Source organism: Panicum virgatum, chromosome 5N, assembly GCF_016808335.1.
Source record: "Panicum virgatum strain AP13 chromosome 5N, P.virgatum_v5, whole genome shotgun sequence".
Lineage (NCBI taxonomy): Eukaryota > Viridiplantae > Streptophyta > Magnoliopsida > Poales > Poaceae > Panicum > Panicum virgatum.
The window spans coordinates 16,305,627-16,327,503 of record NC_053149.1 but is presented as its reverse complement, the minus strand read 5'-3'; the positions used below and the strand labels follow the sequence as shown (position 1 = coordinate 16,327,503).

The 21,877-nt window shown below is 49.1% G+C and overlaps 2 protein-coding genes across 2 annotated transcripts; one reads left to right on the top strand and one right to left on the bottom strand.

Annotated features, from left to right (window-relative positions):
• Positions 1-8,194: 8,194 nt before the first annotated feature.
• On the top strand, positions 8,195-10,549 carry LOC120671856 (probable small nuclear ribonucleoprotein F). The gene is made up of 6 exons (XM_039952112.1): positions 8,195-8,311; positions 8,986-9,073; positions 9,172-9,183; positions 9,660-9,685; positions 9,814-9,878; positions 10,209-10,549. The coding sequence occupies exons 1-6, from the start codon at positions 8,306-8,308 to the stop codon at positions 10,270-10,272; spliced, it is 261 nt and encodes an 86-aa protein (XP_039808046.1). The 5' UTR covers positions 8,195-8,305; the 3' UTR covers positions 10,273-10,549.
• Positions 10,550-16,015: 5,466 nt separating this feature from the next.
• LOC120676224 (coatomer subunit beta-2-like) lies at positions 16,016-21,865 on the bottom strand. The gene is made up of 4 exons (XM_039957455.1): positions 19,620-21,865; positions 17,915-18,424; positions 17,222-17,307; positions 16,016-16,667 (listed from the first exon to the last, which is right to left on the bottom strand). Exons 1-4 carry the CDS (start codon positions 21,669-21,671, stop codon positions 16,463-16,465), a joined length of 2,853 nt encoding a protein of 950 aa, XP_039813389.1. The 5' UTR covers positions 21,672-21,865; the 3' UTR covers positions 16,016-16,462.
• Between the last annotated feature and the right edge of the window lie 12 nt (positions 21,866-21,877).

The following is a 21,877-nucleotide window of genomic DNA, read 5'->3' as shown; positions in this document are numbered from 1 at the left end:
GATGTTATCGCAGTACACAAGTGTCGCCTTGTCAACCGGAACCGATAGCTCACCCAAGAGTTGGCGAAGCCAGCAGCACTCAGACACGGCGTTAGCAATCGCCCTGTACTCCGCCTCGGCGCTGGAACATGAAACCGTAGGCTGGCGCTTGGAGGACCACGACACCAGAGCATCACCAAGGTAGACGCAGTAGCCTGATGTAGATCGGCGCGTATCCGGGCACCCAGCCCAATCGGCGTCAGAGTAAGCGACGATGTCCAGTGATCTTGACGCCGGAAGATGCGGCCCGTGATCAGTGGTACCTTGGAGGTAGCGGAGAACGCGCTTGATGAGAGCGAGATGACCTTCATGCGGATCGTGCATGTGCAGGCAGATTTGCTGCACGGCGTGTGCAATATCTGGACGCGTGAGGGTCATCCATTGGAGTGCTCCGACAATCCTCCTATACTCCGAAGGATCAGACACTGGTTCTCCACTAGCTGCAGGCAGCTTCGAATTGACATCGATCGGCGTAGAGATCGGGCGGCAGTTGGACATGCCGGCACGATCAAGTAGCTCTTCGGCATAATGAGTCTAAGACAAGTGAAACCCACCGGCAGACCGAGTGACCTCAACACCCAGAAAGAAGTGGAGGTCACCCATGTCTTTTACTGCAAATTCCGCTTGGAGCTCGTTGATGACTTGCCGAAGAAGAGCCGTAGTGGAGGCCGTGATGATCATATCGTCAACGTACAGAAGAAGAATGGCCATGGCCGTGCCTCGATGAAGAACAAAGAGGGACGTGTTGGTGTGAAGCCAATCGTGGCGATGAACCCAGTGAAGCGCTCATACCAGGCACGCGGTGCCTGCTTCAGCCCGTAGAGGCTCTTGGACAAGAGACACACGTCGTGTGGTCGTCGTGGATCGACGAAGCCAACCGACTGCTGACAGTACACCCGCTCGGAGAGGTTCCCGTGCAGAAAGGCATTGGAGACGTCGAGTTGTCGAGCTTGCTAGCCACGAGACGCAACGAGTGTCAAGACTGTGCGGATCGTGGCTGGTTTGACCACCGGTGAGAAGGTCTCTCCGAAATCCACTCCGGGATGTTGAGAGAACCCACGGACGACCCATCTGACATTGTAGCGATCAAGAGAGCCATCGGGCTTGTATTTGACGCAGAACACCCACTTGCCGGTGACTATGTTGGCGCCCGGTGGACGTGGTACGAGTTCCCACGTACTGTTGGCGAGGAGAGCACCATATTCGGCTTCCATGGCTGCCTTCCAGTTGGGGTCACGCAGAGCCGCGCATGCAGACGCCGGGATCGGGGAGATGGTGGTCGTCATGGTAGTGCACGCGTAGCGCGGGTTGGGCTTGACGATGCCGGCGCGCCCGCATGTCACCATGGGATGCCATGGTCGAGCTGCATCAGTGGTCGATGCCGTCGGTGTACAGTCGAACGCCGGGGCAGTGCGCCATGCTGGAGATGACAGCGACTCGGGTGCACGAGTCGGCGTAGAGGTTGCCATGGGTCATGCCGATGGTGATGCTGTCGAGGTCCGCACACGCGATGCAGTCGGTGTAGATGAATGACTCGGCATCGACGGTACAGGTGCCGGTGCCGGAGACGAGGCTGACTGAGCGAGCGTAGGTGTGGTAGACGTTGTGGGCGAGATCTACATCGGCGAGCGCGATGGGGACACGGCCAGAGCGCACACTCGCGGTGGCCGTGGCGACGAACAGTCGACAACACGATGAACCTGCAGAGGGTTAGCAGCCACGACGATAGCAGGATCAGGCGAGCCGGTTGGTGTCGCGCGTGTCGTCGTCGGAGCAGCAGAACGGTATGGGAAGGAGAGCTCATCAAACACCACGTGACGCGAGGTGAGCACCCGACGTGTCGCAGGATCATAACAGCGGTAGCCACGGTGATCCGGCGAGTACCCAAAGAAGATGCATTGTGTGGTGCGAGGAGAGAGTTTGTTGGGTGTGGTAGCAGTGAGAGGACGCACCAGTGTCGAAGTACCATTCAGAGGTGCTTGCAGCAGGGTTGGAGGCGATGTTGTTCAGTGCCGCGAGCAGAGCACTGTGATCCCAGGGCTGCGACATCGTTGGAGCCACGGTGGATGCACCCGTCGATGAAGGCAGTTGGGCCGCAAACGCCTGTTGTTGCGGCTGACCAGGCCGGGGCCCAAGAACACCAGTGGCCGGAACGCGGAACGGCATGAGCCAAGCCTGCACCATGCCGGTCCACGGGTTAAACCCGGCCTGCCATTGTGCCACGGACGGAGCTGGAGGACGAGCGGAAGGTGCGCCGGCGCCGCCGGAACCGCCCGTGGTACTGGAGGCGGCGGGGTTGGAGGAGGAGCCGACGTTGGAGGTGGACTTCCCGCGCTTCTTCTTCTTGTTGGTGGTGGCACCTCCAGGCGCGCTCGGAGAGGAGGTGGACGATGAGGGGCTCCCGGCGTAGAATGCCTGAGCGCCAGGCCCGAGTTGCTTCTCCTAGTGCTGGAGGCTCTTCTCCTCAAGGAGAAGCTGGGAGCGCACCTTGCGGAAGGAGGGAAGAGGATCTTGCCCGTTGATGGAGGAGATCATGTGACGAAGCTTAGGGTTGAGGCCGCGCAGCATGTTCACCACTTGATTGTCCTCACGAACGGGATGACCAACGTCGGCGAGTTTTCTGGCGAGCAGTTTCAGTTGAGAGCAGTACTCAGTCACGAAAAGATCGCCTTGCATGAGGGAGCGGAACTCCGACTCGAGGTGGACGGCGGGCGTGAGGCGGTTGTCGTGGAAGAGTTCCTCGATGGCCGTCCAGACGGCGAGCGCGGTGTCGTCCTTCTCCATGACGATGTCCAGGAGATCGGTGGAGATGGTCGTGTAGAGCCAATTCACGATGCACTCATCGATCATGGCCCATTCAGGATCGGAGAAGTGAGGGGTGGCAGTGGCGCTGACATGGTCCTGGAGACCGAACTTGCCGAAAGCCGTGTCGAAGAGGCGCCGCCATTGGGAGTAGGAGGTGTTTTCCAGATCAAGGACGATGTGAACATGAGCTCGGATGTTCACGGACTGGATCTGGGCGAGGGAGACGGTGGAGGTGGAGGGAGGAGGCGGTCCCATCTAAGCCCGGCAAAGGATGTCGCGCAGGGCATCAGGAGATTACGCAGTGGAGGAGCTAGAGGAACCGGAGGCAAGGGCAGAGGTGGAGCTGATGTCCATGGCAGCGGAAGGAGGCGAGGAAGGCGAGGAGAAGGGGTTGACGAACTCGTCGGATTCCCCGTCTGATACCATGAAGGAGATTGGAGTGTAAACTGCAATTGTATTGATGTCCTCTTGAGTTTATATACATGTACACAAGCACAACGTGCGCCTAACCAACTACCCTAACTAGCCGCCGTTATCCACAGAAAGAGGATCATGGAGCGGGTCTCCAGAGACGACGTGTTCATGTCGCCAACACGGAGGAGAGGGGGCCGCGAGCGGGAACGCTAGCTCCACCGTCGCCGGCGCGCAAGAGGACAAGGGGGGCAGGCGGGAGCGCGAGCTCCGGCCACCGCCGGCGCGCATGAGGAGTGGGGCACGAGAGAGAGATAGGAGAAGAGAGAGGAGAGATTGACATGTGGGGTCAGATGACATGTCAGACCCGTGAGCATGAGCTTTTCCAAAAAACTACAGTCGTTCAACCAAATGATTTTCGGCTTTCTCACAGCAGTTTTTTCACAGCCCAAAGGCTACAACAGTTTTTCCCTACAGCCACAGCCCAACCAAACACACCCTAAGCCTTCGACAAACATCACAATTTAAACACAAGCATAAACCACACACCACACAACCATTAACCGAACCATTGGATAACGGTTTAACATTTGCCGACGATTTTTAAGTCTTAAGTGTACTGAACTACTGATCAGACCAAAGAGCATAAAATAGGACCGAAACAAAATGGTATCATCAGAACGATGATACACAACAGCAGTAATAGCATCTCCCGAGAGAGAAAAGAAAAGAGTTAAATACACCAGCGGCCCTCGAACTTGTCTCCAGGTGCCACTTAGGTCCACGAACTCGCAAAATCGAAATCTAGCACACTGAACTTGTTAAGTTGTGCCATTTAGGTCCATACCCCTTGATATGGCGCCACGTGGCATGAATATATGCAAAAAACTCCTCCAAAGTTGCTATCTTCTACATTCACCCCCTCCCCCTCCCATTCTATCTCTTTCTCTCCCCCACGCCTCCCCTGCTTCCTCCGTCAGTGCGCCGCCGCCTTGGAGCTCGCCGCTGGCCACGCCCTCCAGCACCGAAGCCCACCCGGCGTGCATCACGAAGGCGCCCACGGACGCGTGGCGCAGCACGGCCACCTGCGGCGCCCAGGGGACCACGCCTCTCTGCCGCAGCCACCACCTCCGCCGCCGGTCGTGACCCCGGTCTCAAGCTCCCCGGCACAGAGCCGGTCCCGCAGCCCCTGTCCTCCGCGCGGGGGGCGGCCGTGGCGCGCGCAGCGAGCGCGGCAACCGCAGCGGGCATGGCGGGCGAGGCCGCCGCCGTTGCGGGTGCCGGGGCACGACGAGCGGGCCGGCACGGCCGCCGCGGAGCGCGGCGGGCATGGCGGGCGTGGCGGCCACGACGCGCATAGCGAACGCGGCGGGCATGGCGGGTGAGGTGGCGGCGGGCCTGGCGGGTGAGGTGGCCGCGGCAGGCGCGGCGAGCGGACAGGTGTGGCGGGCATGGCGGTCCGCGCGTGCTCCGGCGAGGAGGCGGGGGGATGCCCAGATCCGCTCGAGCTCCGGCAAGGAGTAGGAGGGAGGAGGGAGGGAGGGGCGCCGGCGAGGGAGTGGGCTCAGGGTTCCGCCGCCGCTTGTCGTCGCTGCTCGAAGGAAGCCGCGCCGGAGGAGGGAGGGGCTTGCTCGGAGGAAGCCGCATCGGAGGAGGGAGGGGCGGCGAGGCGGGCCGAAGCTCCTGCGGGGCTCGCGGCCGCGGCCGCGTGCGTGTTGTGGAGTAGCGTGTGCGAGGAGGGAGATGATACGAGCTCGGTGCGGCGGAGGGAGGAAGGAGGAGGAGGAGGAGGGAGGAAGGAGGGGGCGGCGCGCCGCCGCCACCTCCGCCATGCCATGGCCTCCACCGTGAGGAGGGGTGCGCCGGCACAGAGGAGGGAGGAGCGAGGAGCGAGGAGGGCGGTGGGACCTCCGCCGCGGGCCACACGAACGCGTCCCCGACCACGCAGCTCACCTTGGCGCCGCCCGCCGCGGCGCGGGCCGCCTGCAGCCCGGCCTCCACGAAAAGCAGGTTTCCCGGGAGCTCGGCGCCGCCCGCCCGGCGGAGCTGCGCGATGGAGGCCGCGGTGGAGAGGAACGAGAGCGTGGCCTGGATCCGCCCCGTCCTTGGCGCATCGCGGCATCGAGCAGAGGAGCTGAGTCGGCGGGGCCGGCACACGCGCTCGGTGGCGGAGCCACCGGAGCAGTGAGTGGGAGGGGGCGGCAGAGGGAGCAGGGAGGGGTAGGGGCGGCGGAGGGAGCTAGGAGGGGGAGAGCGCGGCGGAGGGCGCAGGGGAGGAAGCGGCGGAGGGCGCATGGAAGGGAAGATGATAAAACTTAAGGGCATTTTTGTATATATTCATGCCCCTTGAAAGGGTATGGACCTAAGTGGCACAACTTAACAAGTTCAGGGTGCTAGATTTCGATTTTGCGAGTTCGTGGACCTAAGTGGCACCTGGAGACAAGTTCGAGGGCCGCTGGTGTATTTAACTCAAAAGAAAATAAGCAGAAGAAGCCGCCTCAGATTGACCGTAGCTTCTTTTTTTTTGAGAGAGAGAGAATTGACAGTAGCTTCTTGGCAGGCGAGTAGAGCGAGACGGCGCTGAGCTTGGGGTTGGAGTACTTCCTGTAGACCGCCTTCTGCTTGCTCTCCGGCGCTAGGGCGTGGAAGGTCATCAGGCAAGAATTAATCTCCCAGTATGAGCCAAAATAAAGAACAGTGCACGCTCCTATACCGTTAGAAATATTCAGTACGATTGGTAGTGGAGAATTTCTAGTAAATCACTGATAAGAAATAACACTGTTCCACCATGCCAAACAGAAAAGAATAAATCTCCCACAGTCATGAGCCAAAAGAAAGAACATTACACTCCAATACTTTTGAAACATTCAGTATGACTGGCAATGGAAAACTTCCAGTGAATCACTGAAAGGAACAAAGACAGATTACAAGCATGTAAGTCCCATCGGCGGACAGTCCGACTCGTGGGAGCGGACAGTCCGCCGAAGTTCAAAAGTGAAGTTTTTTTTCGGACGTATGAATTTACATGCAGACGTTTCGGATGTCCAAACATCCTGACCAGCGGACGAGCTGCCCATTGGTAGTGGATGGTCAAAATGGATCATTTTTGCCGAGTATTTTATTTTTGCCGAGTGTTTTATTTTTGCACTCGGCAAAGAAGCTTAATTTACCACACGACAAATGGCAAGTTCAAAGCACATTTTGAAGCAGTAAATTAATTTAAATGGAAACATTTTCAACTACAAAAATATATAATTTCTTAAGATCTACAACTTTTATTTTGGTGCTTTCTTCACTTGACAAAGCGATAGTAATGTTGTTCACAAAATCTACCTATCTCTCGTATAGTTTCGTGAAACTAGAAGAGAGATATATATAATTTTGTGAACAATGTTACTACCATTATGTCAGATGAACAAATGATCAAAATAAAAATTGTAGATCTTCAGAATATATGAAACTTTGTAGTTGATAAAAATTTTATTTGAAATAATCTTGTCAACGAAAACTAATTTTGAATTTGCAAAAAATTGTTGGTTTTTTAAAGTACCTCGAATGAGGAAACAACCAGAATAAAAGTAGTAGATCTCGAAAATTTATGAAACTTCATAATTCGTAGCTTTTTGATTTGAAATCATCTTGTCAACGAAAACTACATTTCAATTTCTCATATTTGAAATTCAAATTTTGTAAAACAACCTCGAATGGAGAAAGTACCAAAAGAAAGTTATAGATCTCGAAAAGTTATGAAATTTTATAGTTAACAACTTTTTATTTGTCGTTTAGGACTCTCGAACAAGCAATTTACACTCGAGTTAGTATGATATGTGGGGAACCAAAACGAAATGTATACACAAGTGATAGTGTGGTGTAATGGTTGATTTTGCAAAAAAAAATATCGTGACTTGCGACGGAACAGGTGGGGGGCTGGGTATTGGGATCCCCTGAATTAAAATATTTTTTTTGCTATTTTCAAAATTGGTTTTCTTGTTTTAAAATACCCAAATTTCTGAAAAATACCCAAATGCCCACCCTCATCGTGTTTTCCTTGGAGAAGGAATATTTAGAAAAAAGGATTTATGAAAAGGAACTAAGACTCATAGTGAAGATCCTTGCGACTTCGGCGGAGTGGATGGGGGCTGGGGAGTGGGATCCTCCCCGAATTAAAATATTTTTTTATTTTTAAAATTGGTTTTCTTTTTTTTTTTAATACCTGAATTTCCAAAAAAAATGCCCACCCCTCCATCGTGTTTTCCTTGGAGAAGGGATTTTAGAAAAAAAATATATAAAAAGAAATTAAGCTCTTGTTTAAATGCATAAAATTTTTGTTGTAAAGCACTTTAGAACTTTCGTTTGTTTTTGGTAATTATTGTTCCACCGTGAGCTAACTATGCTCAAAAGATTCGTCTCACAAATTATTGATAAACTGTGTAATTTTTATTTATCTATATTTAATATTTCATGCATGCATTTAAAAATTTGATGTGATGTGAATCTTGTAAAGTTTTGAAATTTTGAGTGCATCTAAATCAGAGGTAAAACCTATAGTGAGGATCCTAAAAGCTGGCGAAGGCTCATAAGGTCCAGCCCATACCGAGCCTTAGCTCGGTTGGTGTGCTCTCCAGGTGCGGAGGCCACTGGTCGCGGGTTCGAGGTCGACTCGTCCTGGGATTTCCCACCGGGAACAGTAGGTTTCTGTTGAATTTTGTTGCCTCTCACGCGTGGAGTCACAAAGGGATTGCGACGCGTCCGTCGCCTACAGTGTTTTGGATGGATCCGGTCCGAAGGATGCGATTTGTGTGTAGTTGTAGGTTTGTTGAAGGACGCGATTTGTGTGTAGTTGTAGGTTTGTTTGTGTACGCATGGTGTGAGTGTGTATGTGTAGAATTAGTGTGAGTTGTACATGAATAGATTCTAGAACTGTATGCAGATGAGAAGCTCAAAAACCCCGCTCCGTCCACTCCTGTACTCGCCGAGTCGCTCGCCCTCGCCGCCTCCCTCGCCCTGCCCTCGACCTCGTGCCCGCGGCGGCCGCTGCTCATCGGCTGCGATGGCGGTAAGCTCCCCTGACCACCCCCAGATCGCAACCATGGGAGCGCTGCCACCCTCCTGCGCCCCCGCGCGCTCGCTCTCGCGTAGATCTGGGCCGTGGCCTCCTTTAGTTGCTGTGCGTAGCGCCGCCGCTGTAGATTCGTCCGGTTCTTACCGTTCTCTTTGCTCGGTAGGTTGTTTGTGCGCCGCGTAGTGTGGATTCGCGGTTTGCGAGGTCGTAGAGGGTGCCTGCACTCTGTTCCTGCGCGTTTGCTCGGGAATAGACTTTCTGGGTGGTGTCCTTGCGCCAGCTTATGGTTATGTGCATCCGGTTCACATGTCTGGTTACTTGTGTTGTCGACGGAGTCTTGCAGTATCTGATCGGCGTATTCGGAGAATTAAATGCATAGGCTGTAGATTGTAGATCAGTTTCCAGTTTTTTCTAGTCTCGGTTTGCCCCATGATTTGACTTGGTAAGGTGCAGTACTAGGTTCCTGGTGAAAATGTTTGAGAGATTTGACTTGGTAAGGTGCAGTACAAGACATTCAACCAAACCGGCCCCTAAAACTTATCATGAAAATTATTTATTGAACTAAAGAAGTCCACATAAATGAATTACGAGTTTTTTTTGTATATTTGCCTGCCACAATAATGCATGACATTGTGGTACACTTGCTAATGGATTCTTGCTTTGTGCAGACTGTGCCAGTCAACCCTAAACCTCTCTTGAACAACCTAACAGGGAAGCCTGTAATTGTCAAACTTAAGTGGGGTATGGAGTACAAAGGTATTGAGTTTTTTCAGCTTTCAACTGTTACATTTATTATTTTCTAGATACTGTCCTGCCCGTAACAATATTTATAAGCCTTTATATAACATTTTCAGGTTATCTTGTTTCTGTGGAGAGTCACAGGATTCGGGGTCGATGCCTCGTCCCTCGACCCGGGAACACCGTTCCGATTCGAGGGTCGGGGTCGAAGAGGGTCAGTGTCCCATTCAAGGTTGGATCGTGTCCCGGTTTGAAAGGGGTCGCAGCCCCATTACTAGCAGATTTAATTGGGATAAGGAGGTTAAGGACAGTGGATTGGTGTGGTTTTTGTTAGACAATGAGCTGAGTACGTGTAGCATGGTCTAAATGTACTCTTTTATACGTTTCTTATATGCTTGTGCAAGTTAGTTTCTTCATTAGTAGCACATATATAGTTTTTGTCTTTATCGACCCGAAGATATCGACCCCGATGAATCAGGGTCGCGTTCCACATAATAATTTATCGTTCCATAGATGTATACCCTCTTCGTACCACAATTTTATAAAGTGACGACCCTCGACCCCGTTCCTCGACCCGGTCGACCCAGGAACTTTGTGACTATGACTGTGGACTCCTACATGAATCTTCAGGTACTAATTTGACAGTTTGGCTGTCTAACTATTAGATCTACCATCTGTTGTTTTTTTTTTCGAATAGCTAAATATCTATTGGATATGAAGTGACATACAAAATTAATTACTACCTCTACTGCCTGCAGCTTGCTAACACAGAGGAATACATTGATGGCCAATTCTCTGGCAACCTGGGAGAGATTTTGATCAGGTAGCCCTTTTTTATCCTTTGCTTTGAGCATGTGCCAAGTGGTGTTGCCTTGTAAATCTAGGTAACCCAGATGCTGTCATCCTGCTGCCGTAATCTGACTTGACTACTGATCCTAAGGGTAGTGTGGATCTGCAGAATTATATTTCAAGGGAAGTTAGGGATCCTTAAAAACCATCATTCGTTTGTGAACTTTCTAGAACTGGGTAATGGGTTGGGAATCTGTGGTGCTCTCATGCCCATCCTTTGACTTTTGATATTGATTTAAAACGCTTTTGCATTACATATTCAGTTTGCACCTGTATGATATATTTATTCTTGTTCAATCAACAGGTGCAACAATGTTCTGTACCTCCGAGGTGTTCCAGAGGATGCTCAGATAGAGGATGCAGAGTGAGAAGACTTGAACGATGCTTAGATTGATTGATGTAGTATTATTCTGACGTGTGTTTGGGTGTGCCGGGGACAACCTATTCTGCCAAATCCTAGCTTTGAACTTTACGATTGATGAAGCGTATCCTTCTGCTTTCAGTTAGGCTATACTGTCATTGTGCTGAACGTTTGAAGTTTGAACTGAAAGCTAGGACTAGAGATGATGTTCAAACTTTCAGTTATGAGTATTCTGTCATATGAAAGCTAGGACTAGTTATGAGAAGCATCAGATTTCCTGACCACCTGCTCATTTGTCTGCCCTATGAAATTATCTAAATATGAGCTTGCATGATGTGTTCAACATCATCCCTAGCCAAATCAATAGATGCTTTGTGCGCTGATATGATCTGATTAATTTAAACTTGCATGTTGCAGTTTATAGCAAACTACAGACTGTCGTTCTGCTGAATGTAAAAGTATGAATTGAGTTTTCCGTTTGCTAGCTTGCAAACTCAAATTCTATATGAACTTGTACGGCACGTTGTACATTATATCCCTAGCCGAATAGAGGCAAAACATTTGACTTTGATGGATGCTCCGCCCAAATGAAAATGAAATGAAATGAAATTGCATGTTGCACATTATAGAAAACTGGTTACTGATCATGAAATTAAAATGGTAAAATGGGTCTAACTAGTTGATCCAAGCTATATCTGATCACGGGCTACCCGACTTGATAAACCTGACCCAACACATCCGAAAAAAACACGACCTGATTAATGCGTGGGTTGGGCTCGGACTGAATTTTTTTGACCTAACAAAAAAACGGCCTAGGCTCAGACCGAATTTTTTTATCCGAAAATCCAACCCGACTTGACCTGAATTATGTACACAAAAAATCGGATTTGACCCAAGCCAACCCGAATTATATACACAAAAAATCGAGTTTGACCTGACCCGAACCCAACCCGATCTAACTATGTGATGGGTCGGGCTCGGGCCAAAAAATTAGCCCGATAGTGGGTCGGGCCGGCTACAGGCAGAAGAAAAAAGTGTTGAGTGTTTTTTTTTGACCCGACCCGACCTAATAAATGATCGGTTTTAATCCAAGCACACGACCGACAGCTGTCTTTTTTTTGAAACTTAACCGACAGCTGTCTTTCTATCGCTTGCTACCTTGTACTTACAAATGCAAATGCAGACATCTTGTCATCCGAGGGCCACGGCAGCGGTACTACTCCACCAGCTTCACTACCGAAAACAAATTGTTTGCCGAGTGTAAATTATTTGCTAGAGTGTTTTATTTTTGTACTTGGCAAAGAAGTTTTTTACCGAGTGTTTTATTTTACCACTCGACAAATGACAAATTCAAAGCATATTTTGAAACAGTAAATTAATTCAAATATCTGGACATCTCGACGACAGACATTTCCAGGGCGGTGGCTCTTACTAGTTTCTGTTAGGTAGCGGACCGTCCGCTTGCACTTGGCGGACCGTCTGCCAACGTTTCGGATGTGAATTCCCCCGGCCACAAAGATTTGCAGGTAATTAGAGGCTCATCATGCAGGCCTGTTAGTTGTGATCTGATTGCACCAACTTGATCCGTTGCTCTGTAGTAAAGTACCATGCCATCGTTAACATAATGAAATTATTTATTGAACTAAAGAAGTCCATAGAAATGAATTAAGATTTTTTTTATATATTGAAAGCATATTTTGAAATAGTAAATTAATTCAAATGTCCGAACATCTTGATTGGCAGATATTTCCGAAGTGGTGGCTCTTATCAGTTTCTGTTAGGTGGCGGACCGTCCGTTCTCGCCGGGCGCACCGTCCGCCGGTATCACAAACTATAGTCCTCGCCTATCTAGCATCTATCTTGTTGGGTCTCGCCTACCTACGTGCCTCAACTCTCAATGCCCTCTCCACTTCAGCTACGCGATTCCCCCAAACACGGAACACCTGGACCAACATCGGGTGCACGAACCTCCAACTAGACGGGTACAGGAGTAGTATTTCAAATTTTTGCAAATTCAAAACTAGTTTTCGTTGACAAGATGATTTCAAATAGAAAAGTTGTCAACTGCAAAGTTTCATAATTTCTAAAGATCTATAACTTTTATTTTGATCATTTGTTCATTCAACATAGTGGTAGTAATAGTGTTCATAAATCTTATATATCTCTCTTCTAGTTTCATGAAACTATACGAGAGACATGTTGATTTTGTGAACAATGTTACTATTGCTTTGTCAAAAAAAGAAAGGACCAAAATAAAAGTTGTATATATTGAGAAGTTATACAACTTTATAGTTGAAAATGTTTCCATTTGATTTAATATACTGCAAAAGTACCAATTGGTACTTTACCATCGTTATAACAAAACTCTTTTTTTTTGCGCTCTATACCTGGCTTAGTTTTACAGATTATTTATGAGTTTGGTTACAATAATTGTAAAGTACTAATTAGTAGTTTCAGATACTTTTGCCTCAAAAAAATTTTCTGACCGTAGATCAATGAAAGGTATTTACAAAAATTAAATTAAATTAGTATTCAGTCCCACTTTTGATTACTTGGTTCTACATTTTTGTACCACCAGGTACTTTAGTTAGGTACTTCCAAGTACTTACTACATTGACCACCGTACGATTCTGTCAGATGTATGACTCTTATTTTCTTCCAATTATTGTAAAAATTCTCAAAAAATGAAATCTGTAAAACAAATTATATAGATTTTTCACATGACAACAATGGATCCAAATTGCTTCTTACCATAATCTTACAACATGCTGATCGACTCGTTGCACTGGCCGAAAGTTGTTGCCAACTCTACGAAATGTAGAGCATCACATCGAATTTAAACCACCCAACTACTTTTTTTTTCCTTTTTTTGGTTTTGCAGGAGCTCTGCAGGGTTTTTCGTAGTCCTAAGGTGGGCGGAGAGATTCATCAGCCTCTACCGTACACCACATAGAAGTGTAGTAGAGCAGAAGCACGACGCAGCAGCCTCTCACACGCCGTATCCGAGGCAGACCAGGAGACCCGGGCGGTAAGACACGCCATCCTTCCTACGCGGCCAGAGGGCCTTGGGCGCCACGGCGGCGCCGGCCATCATCACCGCCCGGCACAGCAGGTGCCTGACGCCCCTCCTCGCCCGCCTCACCTTCTTCTGCGCGGCCGCGCCGGGCGCCGGGCGCGGCGCGCGCGAGCAGTTGCTGCTCTTCGTGCGCGCGTCGGCGGCCGCCGCACGGAGCGGCGAGAGCGACCTCGCGCGCCGGGGCGCGGCGGCGCCGCCGTCCCGGCGCACCTTCTCGAGCGCCGCGGCGAACGGGTCGAAGCCCCGGTGCTTCCTGCCGCCGGCGTGGTGCGCCCCTGCGGCCGACGACGCCGGCGTGGGCGACGTCGCGGCCGAGGCGCCCGCGGAGTAGGCCGGGCGCTGCAGGCGCGGGGGCAGGCTCAGCGGGAGCAGCGCGCCGGCGCGGAGCAGCTCGTCCGCGAAGGCCGCCGCCGACACGCCGCTGGCGCACGCCCTCAGCGCCGCCGCGCCGCCGGCGTTCCTGGCCGTCGTGGCGAACTCGAACCCGTCGCCGCCGTCATCGTCATCGTCGTGGAGCGGGACCGCCGGCGCCTGCCCGTGCTTGCCGGGGAAGCTGGCGGAGAGGTCGTAGAGCAGGTAGAGCGGCGCGCTGTGCGAGTGCGGCATGAGCGAGGCGGCGAGGTCTTCCATTGTCCGCGCCGGCAGCTATCGTGGGTGGTGGGGTGCTGCTCAGCTCGGGTAGATGCAACTATGGCGCCCCGGATGTGCCGGAATTGGAATGATTGGATGGATGACTGATGCCTCCTCTCTTGCGAGCGCGCCGTATTTATAGGACCAGCGGCAGGGGATGAGGAGGAGGGGCCTCGTTTCCGGCCCAAAGAAACTGGGATTTTTGACCACGAACCCTTTGCAACTGCAGGGCTAATTCATGCACCCAATGATTGGTTGCTAGGCAGCAGCAGCAAGCTCTGAGGCTCTGACCAGTGGACGCAGTGTGCTTCTTGCGAGCTACTCGACTTGCTGCTCGGGCAAGCTCCGCCATCGGCCGCGTACGTGTAGGGATCTCGACGGGACGCCGCCGGAACAAGACGGTCAGGTTCGTGTAGCGTTATCCGGATGATGAAGATGATCTTTTCCGTTGCGCGCGCACGTTTGCCGGGCACTGAGCCTAACGTTGGGCGGCCAAGTGGCTAGCCCAGCCCGTTGGCACCCCTACTCGAGAGGTCGCTGGTTCGATTCCCAACTGGAACGAACTTTCTCGTGTAAAAAAAAATTCCCCTCGCTGTGCTCGCCGCAAGGCATGGCCCTTGTGGACATGAGCCAGGGTTCGGGAAATTTTCTCAGGTTAGGTGCCGTAAAGTTTTTCCTTGTGGACCGTTCTTCCCCTCCGACCGAGTTTTTTCGTTTGCCGGGCACTGAAGCGAGGAGGGGTGGTGGCAGGGATTGAAGCGTTTCTCTGCAGGCCAAGAAATGGGGCTCGAATTCTGGGAAGGGGTGAGGTTTTCTATTCGGGCGGCGTTGCGGCAGCCGCATTTCTTTCCGGTTTGAATAATCCCGGCTGCCTTTTCCCCTGGCGGGCGAGCAGCGTGTCGCCTGCTTCCTTTGAACGAAAGCACGCAGTGACGGAGAGTGACGTCACCGAGCAATCATGCCACGAAATACTACTGTACATCTACATGTATAGGTAGATTAGTATCGAAAAATAGTCTATTTGCACATGAGTATTATATTAATAAAAATGCGAGCTAAAGGGTGTACTTATCCGAAACAACACTGTTTATTTGGTGACTAGAAAACAACACTGTTTATTTGGTGATTAGAAAACAACAATGTTTATTGGTGACTAGAAATGTACATTAAGTTTGTGATTGGTAAGGTGCATAAGAGGCTAGCCAGTCTTGCATAGTACAAGTCCGATTTGTTTGAATAGGTGAATAAGCTCTTAGAGCATCTCAAAGAGTTTTTCTAAATTTCACTCTTTAAATCATCATTTGAAGAGTTATGTACATAAAATTTGCTCTATACATCTTCACTTTCTAACAGTTTTTCTATATCTTGTTTACACTCTAAAAAACTATTTTTGCTATCTATCTTTGGCTAGCGAGAAATCGGAATAGATAATGGTTATATTTAGATAACCATTTAGAGAAGCTATTGGAAGCTAATTTTCCATTAAAATCTAAATTTCTAACAATTAGGATGAATATATAGAGTTTCTTGAAGTTGCTCTTATGCACGCTTAGCTAGTGCAAACGAGTTTGTACAGCCTGCATTGCGGGAGATGGATTTCAGCTCCATCTCCAGTTGTGCAGCATGCATAAGAGCCAGTGTGTCCACGTTTTTTTTTTTTTTTTGAGGGAACCCGTGTGGCCACGTTTGTGAGCCCAACTTAGACACCCTAGCTCAATCTCCACTGCCGCATCCATTACACAATGCAAGCCAGCTCATTGTGCAGCCAACTAAATACAATCTAGCCAGAGCAAAAGTGACAATACAACCAACCAAATGCGAACCTAAAGACTTCTAATAGTCTGGCTTGGGCCAACATGCATAACTCGTAGCCAGACTAGGAATAGCCCAAATAACCACACCCTAATAGTCATGAGATCAAAATCAATAGAGATCAATGCCACCGTACCAGGAGCAGAAAGCGTAAAACATGAGCAAGTAACTAATGTCATTGAGCACAAAGCAACATCAAAACAACACAATTGCTGATGCAGGCAAATTCATATGAAAACGAGAACATTTGCTCAAATTCATCTCTATAAAAAATAAGGTGACAGTGCCGCCTCCAAGCTTCATTTCAAGATCACAAAAACAAAACAACGCAAAGTATATAATAATATAAAAACAAGAGGGATTCATAATAATACAATATCACAATTGATCTACCTGTCGAGAAATCAACAGAAACTTCACAACTATTTCTACAGCGTCATTTTATCAGGATAGGAAGTTGGAACAGCTTCGTTACTACAGCCAACATCTTCAAGGGTCTAGTGTCTTGGACAGAGAACTTCAGGCCTCGTGATTCAACACCACGACTTCCTCGTAACTGTCCTCTTATATCCTTTTGTACAAAAAACACCTTTACTCAGTTCAATGCCACAGCGCCGGTATCTCTTGGGCACGTGGATTTCCTAAAAAAAGGATGATACAACTGCGACATGCTGGCCAGTTAACTGCCTCCCTTCTGCTTGAGGGTGATCTTATCCCCTAAGCTGAGCGCAATTCCCTGGGTCTTGCTCCTTATTCTGATGTAACCACTGAGCTTGCCATCTAGTTGCTTCTCAATGCTGATGTTCACCAAAGCATCCTCCCCAAACACACTCTTTGCATAAAGATTAGCAGCGAGGAAACCACATTCTCCGTCAAGCGCAGACCTGATGTCAAGTTAACAATTATAAAGGTGTGTCACTCCAGTAGTAATGGGTTGGCAAATTCAGTTAATGAACAGAAATATGCTGCATAAATTCACCCAATCCAACTAGTCAAATGCAATCCCCTCAAACTGAAACACATGACTTCTACAATGTTCAGCTAACAAATTAATTCACATATAATTGTACTGTGCAACGCCAATATGTTGCTAGTTTGGATAACAGAAGCCTGCCTATCCCTTTCTGGGAAGGATAGTTGAACGGCTGAGTACAAACTATGAAAAAAGATGGCATGCTTGTCTCCTACTGAAGTTAAGATATACTTCTCCAGAGTTTATAGATTAGCCTCCTTATGGCACATTGATTGAAGAGACTAAGCTATGAAAAGTTTCTTATGCATTATCTGCCATGCATGCAGTAACACCATCATATTTGATGGCTAAGTGTTTGTAAATCAGAAGTCCCATATATGTGCACATAGAACTACAGACATATTGAAGAAAAAATTATTCTTGTCTGCAGGTCAACATGAGAGGTCAAATTTCTCAAATACTTACGGTGGTGTCAGACATTTCATGTTCGTTGACTTGATTATGTGATTCAAGAATTCCTTCTCATCCTGAATAACAGTGTTCACTGCCACCTGATATAGACAATGAAAAATTGGCTTAGCAAAAGAAGTGAAACTAATCACGAAGAACGTGCTCCTGGACTCAACAGCAATGAGCATGGCATTCAAATTTTAATGGATCCAAGATTAAAAAAAAGGCAGGCCCATAACCACCCCCCCCCCCCCCAAAAAAAGGTAAATCAAATCAATTACAGATGCACAAAAGGATATAAGCACCGACAATAGGTGCGTGCTCAATATCTGTCTAATAGTTTACCACACAGTTTCTCATGCAAAATTAGATAAAAAGAAAAGAGAAGATTAAAAAAAATCATTTTCTTCACACACTGAATAAAATAACCTCATGACGTATCTTTCACCATGAAAAAAGGGAGGATTCTGAAGCTGAAAGACTGTAGTATTATATTGCCGCAATAAACTCTGCAAGTTATTATAGGTAGCTGTAGACAAGTATTGAAATATTATAGGACAAGTTAAAGCTGATTTCTGAATTGATCTATTGCCCATGGGGATAATACGATAGTTTTAGAAACTTTGGAATTGGGTTCACGTTCGAGAATAGAGAACATCTTGCAGAAACAAATGTTTCACAATTTCAATGTACAGGGAAGCATGTTACCTTATTTTCCCATTCAAATTCTGCCCACATGTTCCGGAAAGTAACATCAGCGCATGTAGCAGGTGAGATGTAATCCATGATGTCAATGTGAATATCATTTAGGACAACCACTGATCGTTCCATCACATTAGAAGTCTCATACACTATGTTGCCAAATATGACTCCAGTTTCTGTTGAGGAAACCTTGATATTGGCACGGATCTGTTTGCTAGTCTCAGGAGCCAAGGTGTAGTTCTGAGGGCGGTCAACAAGTTTGAGGTCTCCCATTGTAGCCAATTCCAAGCACAAGTTCTGAAGTGTCTCCTTTGTGCGGTTAATGACAGTAACATCAAGCACAATGTCATAATGGTGAACCGTCACAAATGCTTCAGCATACACAGGATCACTGAACCCGGTCAATTGCAGAATGCGGTTGAGCTTGTTTGCATCATCTGCATCCTTGGTAAATCCACCAGTTGCGGCTTTCAAATCATCGTGGACCTCATCTTCCAACTCAAGCTGGCTCATGCCCTAAGAAAAAATGACATGCTTTAATAACTAAAGGAGTAAATGTAAAGGCAACATCAACAGTGGCAAGCTTACCATCCAAACCAATACACTCCACCAAACTTACTACATGCACTAGCATATTGACTACCAAAAGCAGACCTTGATCACACATCAACATTTGTGATCAGCTCATATGCCTACCCTTCAAATGCATTTTCTATTATACATACATCTGTGTGCATCAATCTTGACATGCTTGCAGTACTCCCTCCGTGCTGGTAAAAGAAGTCGTTTAGGACAACGACACAGTCTCCAAAACATAACTTTGACCCCTTGTTATTATAAAAATATTTATAGAAAAGTGAGATATTTATATTTTTATGAAAGTATTTTTCAAGACAAATCTATTCATATAATTTTCACATTTGCAAACTCAACAATTTAAAAGTTATTGATGATTTATATTCCCAATGTTTGACCCAAAACATGTCCAAAACAACTTCTTTTTCCAATACGGAGGGAGTATTGTTCAAATAATTATTTGGCTTTAACTCTAACAAAGCAGGAAGTGGTTTTCCATAACGAAGTTTACTAGCTTATTAGCTCTAGAAGGATCAAGATGGCTTCAAGTCAAGTGTGGACCCAAAGCTCAAATCAAATTTATTATATTTTATAACTATATAATACATTGTCAAGCTCCAACAAGACCATGAATTAAATGGAACTACATCTGAAAGTTCAAGCATACATCAGATATAACACGCACACCATTGCACTACAGAATCACAGGAGCATGAGAAAAGTTGCAGAAGATTGTTTACAAACCAAATTATTGCATGAGATGCTAGTGAAAGTAAAGAGACAGAACTTGCTTGACACTCATGAGAAAGCAGTTCAAGGTGAGGAGAAAATTCAGAGAAGTTATTGTTAAGTTGAGGTATTCTTAAGGACCAGGAAATATTAACAACTTGTGTAAGACAATGGAGATCACAAACTGCAAATGTTGGATGTCGAATAAAAAAATTTGCTTGCAAAAGCGAATGAAAAAGGAGTTCATCAGCTCTCGATGCAACATAGAGTAGCAATTTATATCTTTGACACAATACCATTTACTACCTACTACATCAACCAATTGCTAAAAGACTAAATCAATCATCATTTTTTGTTGTCATTTTAACAAATGAAAATGCAATGAGTCTAGTAATGTTTTTCTTACCCTCCTGCTCTTCAGGTGGTAGAAATCAATAAGATCATCTGGCTGGGCATGAGAGATCTGTGCCTTTGCCTTCATCTCCTCTGTCTCCCTGAACTGCTTCTCAGCGAGCATTTTAGCAAAGCTCTGTCTGCATGACTGCAACCAGATCTTCCTGACATCATCACCAGTATTGCAAAGCAACCTCACACATAGCACAATCCTATCATATGAATCATTATCAATCGGGTGGGGAAGGTAGGAGGACTGGCCGAGCTGCAGAATGGACGTCATAATCAGCAACGCTCCAGTGCAAGCCTTGTTTGATTCAACCTTCGATGGCTGCACCTCCTCAAGCCTCAGTACAAGCTTGGTAAGGGTACATGCAACAACAGCAGCCAGGAAGAAGTCACCTGACAGAATGAGTGATCTGAGGTTCAGGGTTGAAGCTAATGACCCAGGAGCAACTGATGCAGTTGAAATGGTCTCAGTAGCAGCACTCTGGGTGGCATAAGTGCCATCTGCAAGAACAACGGGTCGCCTGGAAGATACAGTAACAGAGTTCACCACTGGCTGGGCTGGTTTGGCAGAATCATTTATCTCCCCCTCATCAGAGACCGTGTAGAATGGTAGGTCCCCAAGGCATTGCTTAATGGTGGCAATGGCGCTTTCAACCTCTGATTGAGAGAGGGAGTACTCTCCAAGGATCCAGAGAGCGCATGAGCAGACACGGGAAGCACGGATCTGATAGAATGTATCAATCAGCCTCTGGATCATGGAAACACGCAGCTTCGGATTTGTCTCAATGATCTCACGCACAAACAGCACAACATCAACTGCCGCAGCAACATTGGTATCACCAAGAAAATCCATAAGGAGGTGCACCACAGATCCAGCCACCTCTGGGTACTCAACAGCGCAGGCATGTATGGCCTGCACCAGCATCTGGCGGTACTCAGCACCCTTCTCAAGGTCTCCAGCCTGTGTCTTGACGACCTCCTTCTTGAGGTAAAGAACGACCTCCTCGACATTACGCGGGGTGAGCAGATCAAGCACCAAATCGAGCACCTTCTTCTTGACATCCAAGTTGGGGCTGGCCAGCGCGCGAAGCACATCCATCACCACTCCGACCATGACATCCCGGTGCGTGGTGCGAAGCTCATTGAGTCGATCCAGGAGAATGAGCTTCACATTGTTGTCGCTCTGCGATGAGAGCAGCTGGCAGTAGGTGTTGGCAGCAGCTCGCACAGCCGTGGGTGCCGACGAGAGCGACACCAGCGCGCCAGCACATTCATAAACAACCGCCGTGCTGGGCGCAGAGAGCAGCGAGGTAATGATGGTGATATACCTGCCCTTGTTGGCGCGGTTCTGGGATCGGCAGACCTTGCGAATGAGATCCAGGACGGCCATCTGCAGCAGATCAGGCCACTCCGCTACGCGGTCCGCATTGGAGAGCAGGTAGGCGACGGCGCGCTCCTGCGCGCAGGCACAGAGCATGAGGAATGCGTTCCTCCGCGCGGAGGCATCCTGCTCGGAGGCGAGCAACCGCTCGACGAGCTCCGGCGCGTCGGGGATGAGCTGGTCCCCGTGGGGAAGCCGGTAGATCGCGGACACCGCGGAGACGGCGTGCCTCCGGATGAAGTGGTGCCTATGCTCGAGGTTTTCGAGCACGGACGGCACGAGCGGCTCGAGCACCTCGGGCTCGGAGAGCCTGCAGAGGAAGCGCAGGGTGACGCCGCGGATGTACTCGTTGGGGCTCTGGAGGTTGTTGCGGAGGTTCTGGCAGATGAGGATCATCTCCGGCAGCGCGCGGCCGGCGGGGTCGCGGCGGTCGATGATCTCGAGGTAGAGGAGGAGGAGCTTCTGCACGGTGTGGTCCTCGGAGGGGAGCACGTAGCGGACGATGGTGATGAAGAGCTGCGGGAGCGTCTCGCCGTTGAGGAGGAGGGATATGGCGCGGCGCATGGCGTCGGCCTTGGCGGGGCCGTCGCCGCCCTCCAGATCCGCCTTGATCTCGTTGGCCATCGCGGCCGAGCCCTTGTCGAAGTGGACCAGGAGGGAGCATGGCTTCTCCATGGCGGCGGCCGCGGCGGAGGAGGCGCGGCGGGCCGGCGGCGGCCGGTGCGGGGGAGGTGGTGGCTGGATCTGGCCGGGGCCGGAGGAGGCGGCGGCGGATCGGGATCTGGGATGGGTGGGAGCGGGCGCGGAAAGGGAGGGGAGGGGTGGAGAGAGAGTGATGAACGATCAGACGTGGGTCGTCTCTTTCCGTCGGTTTTAAGGTT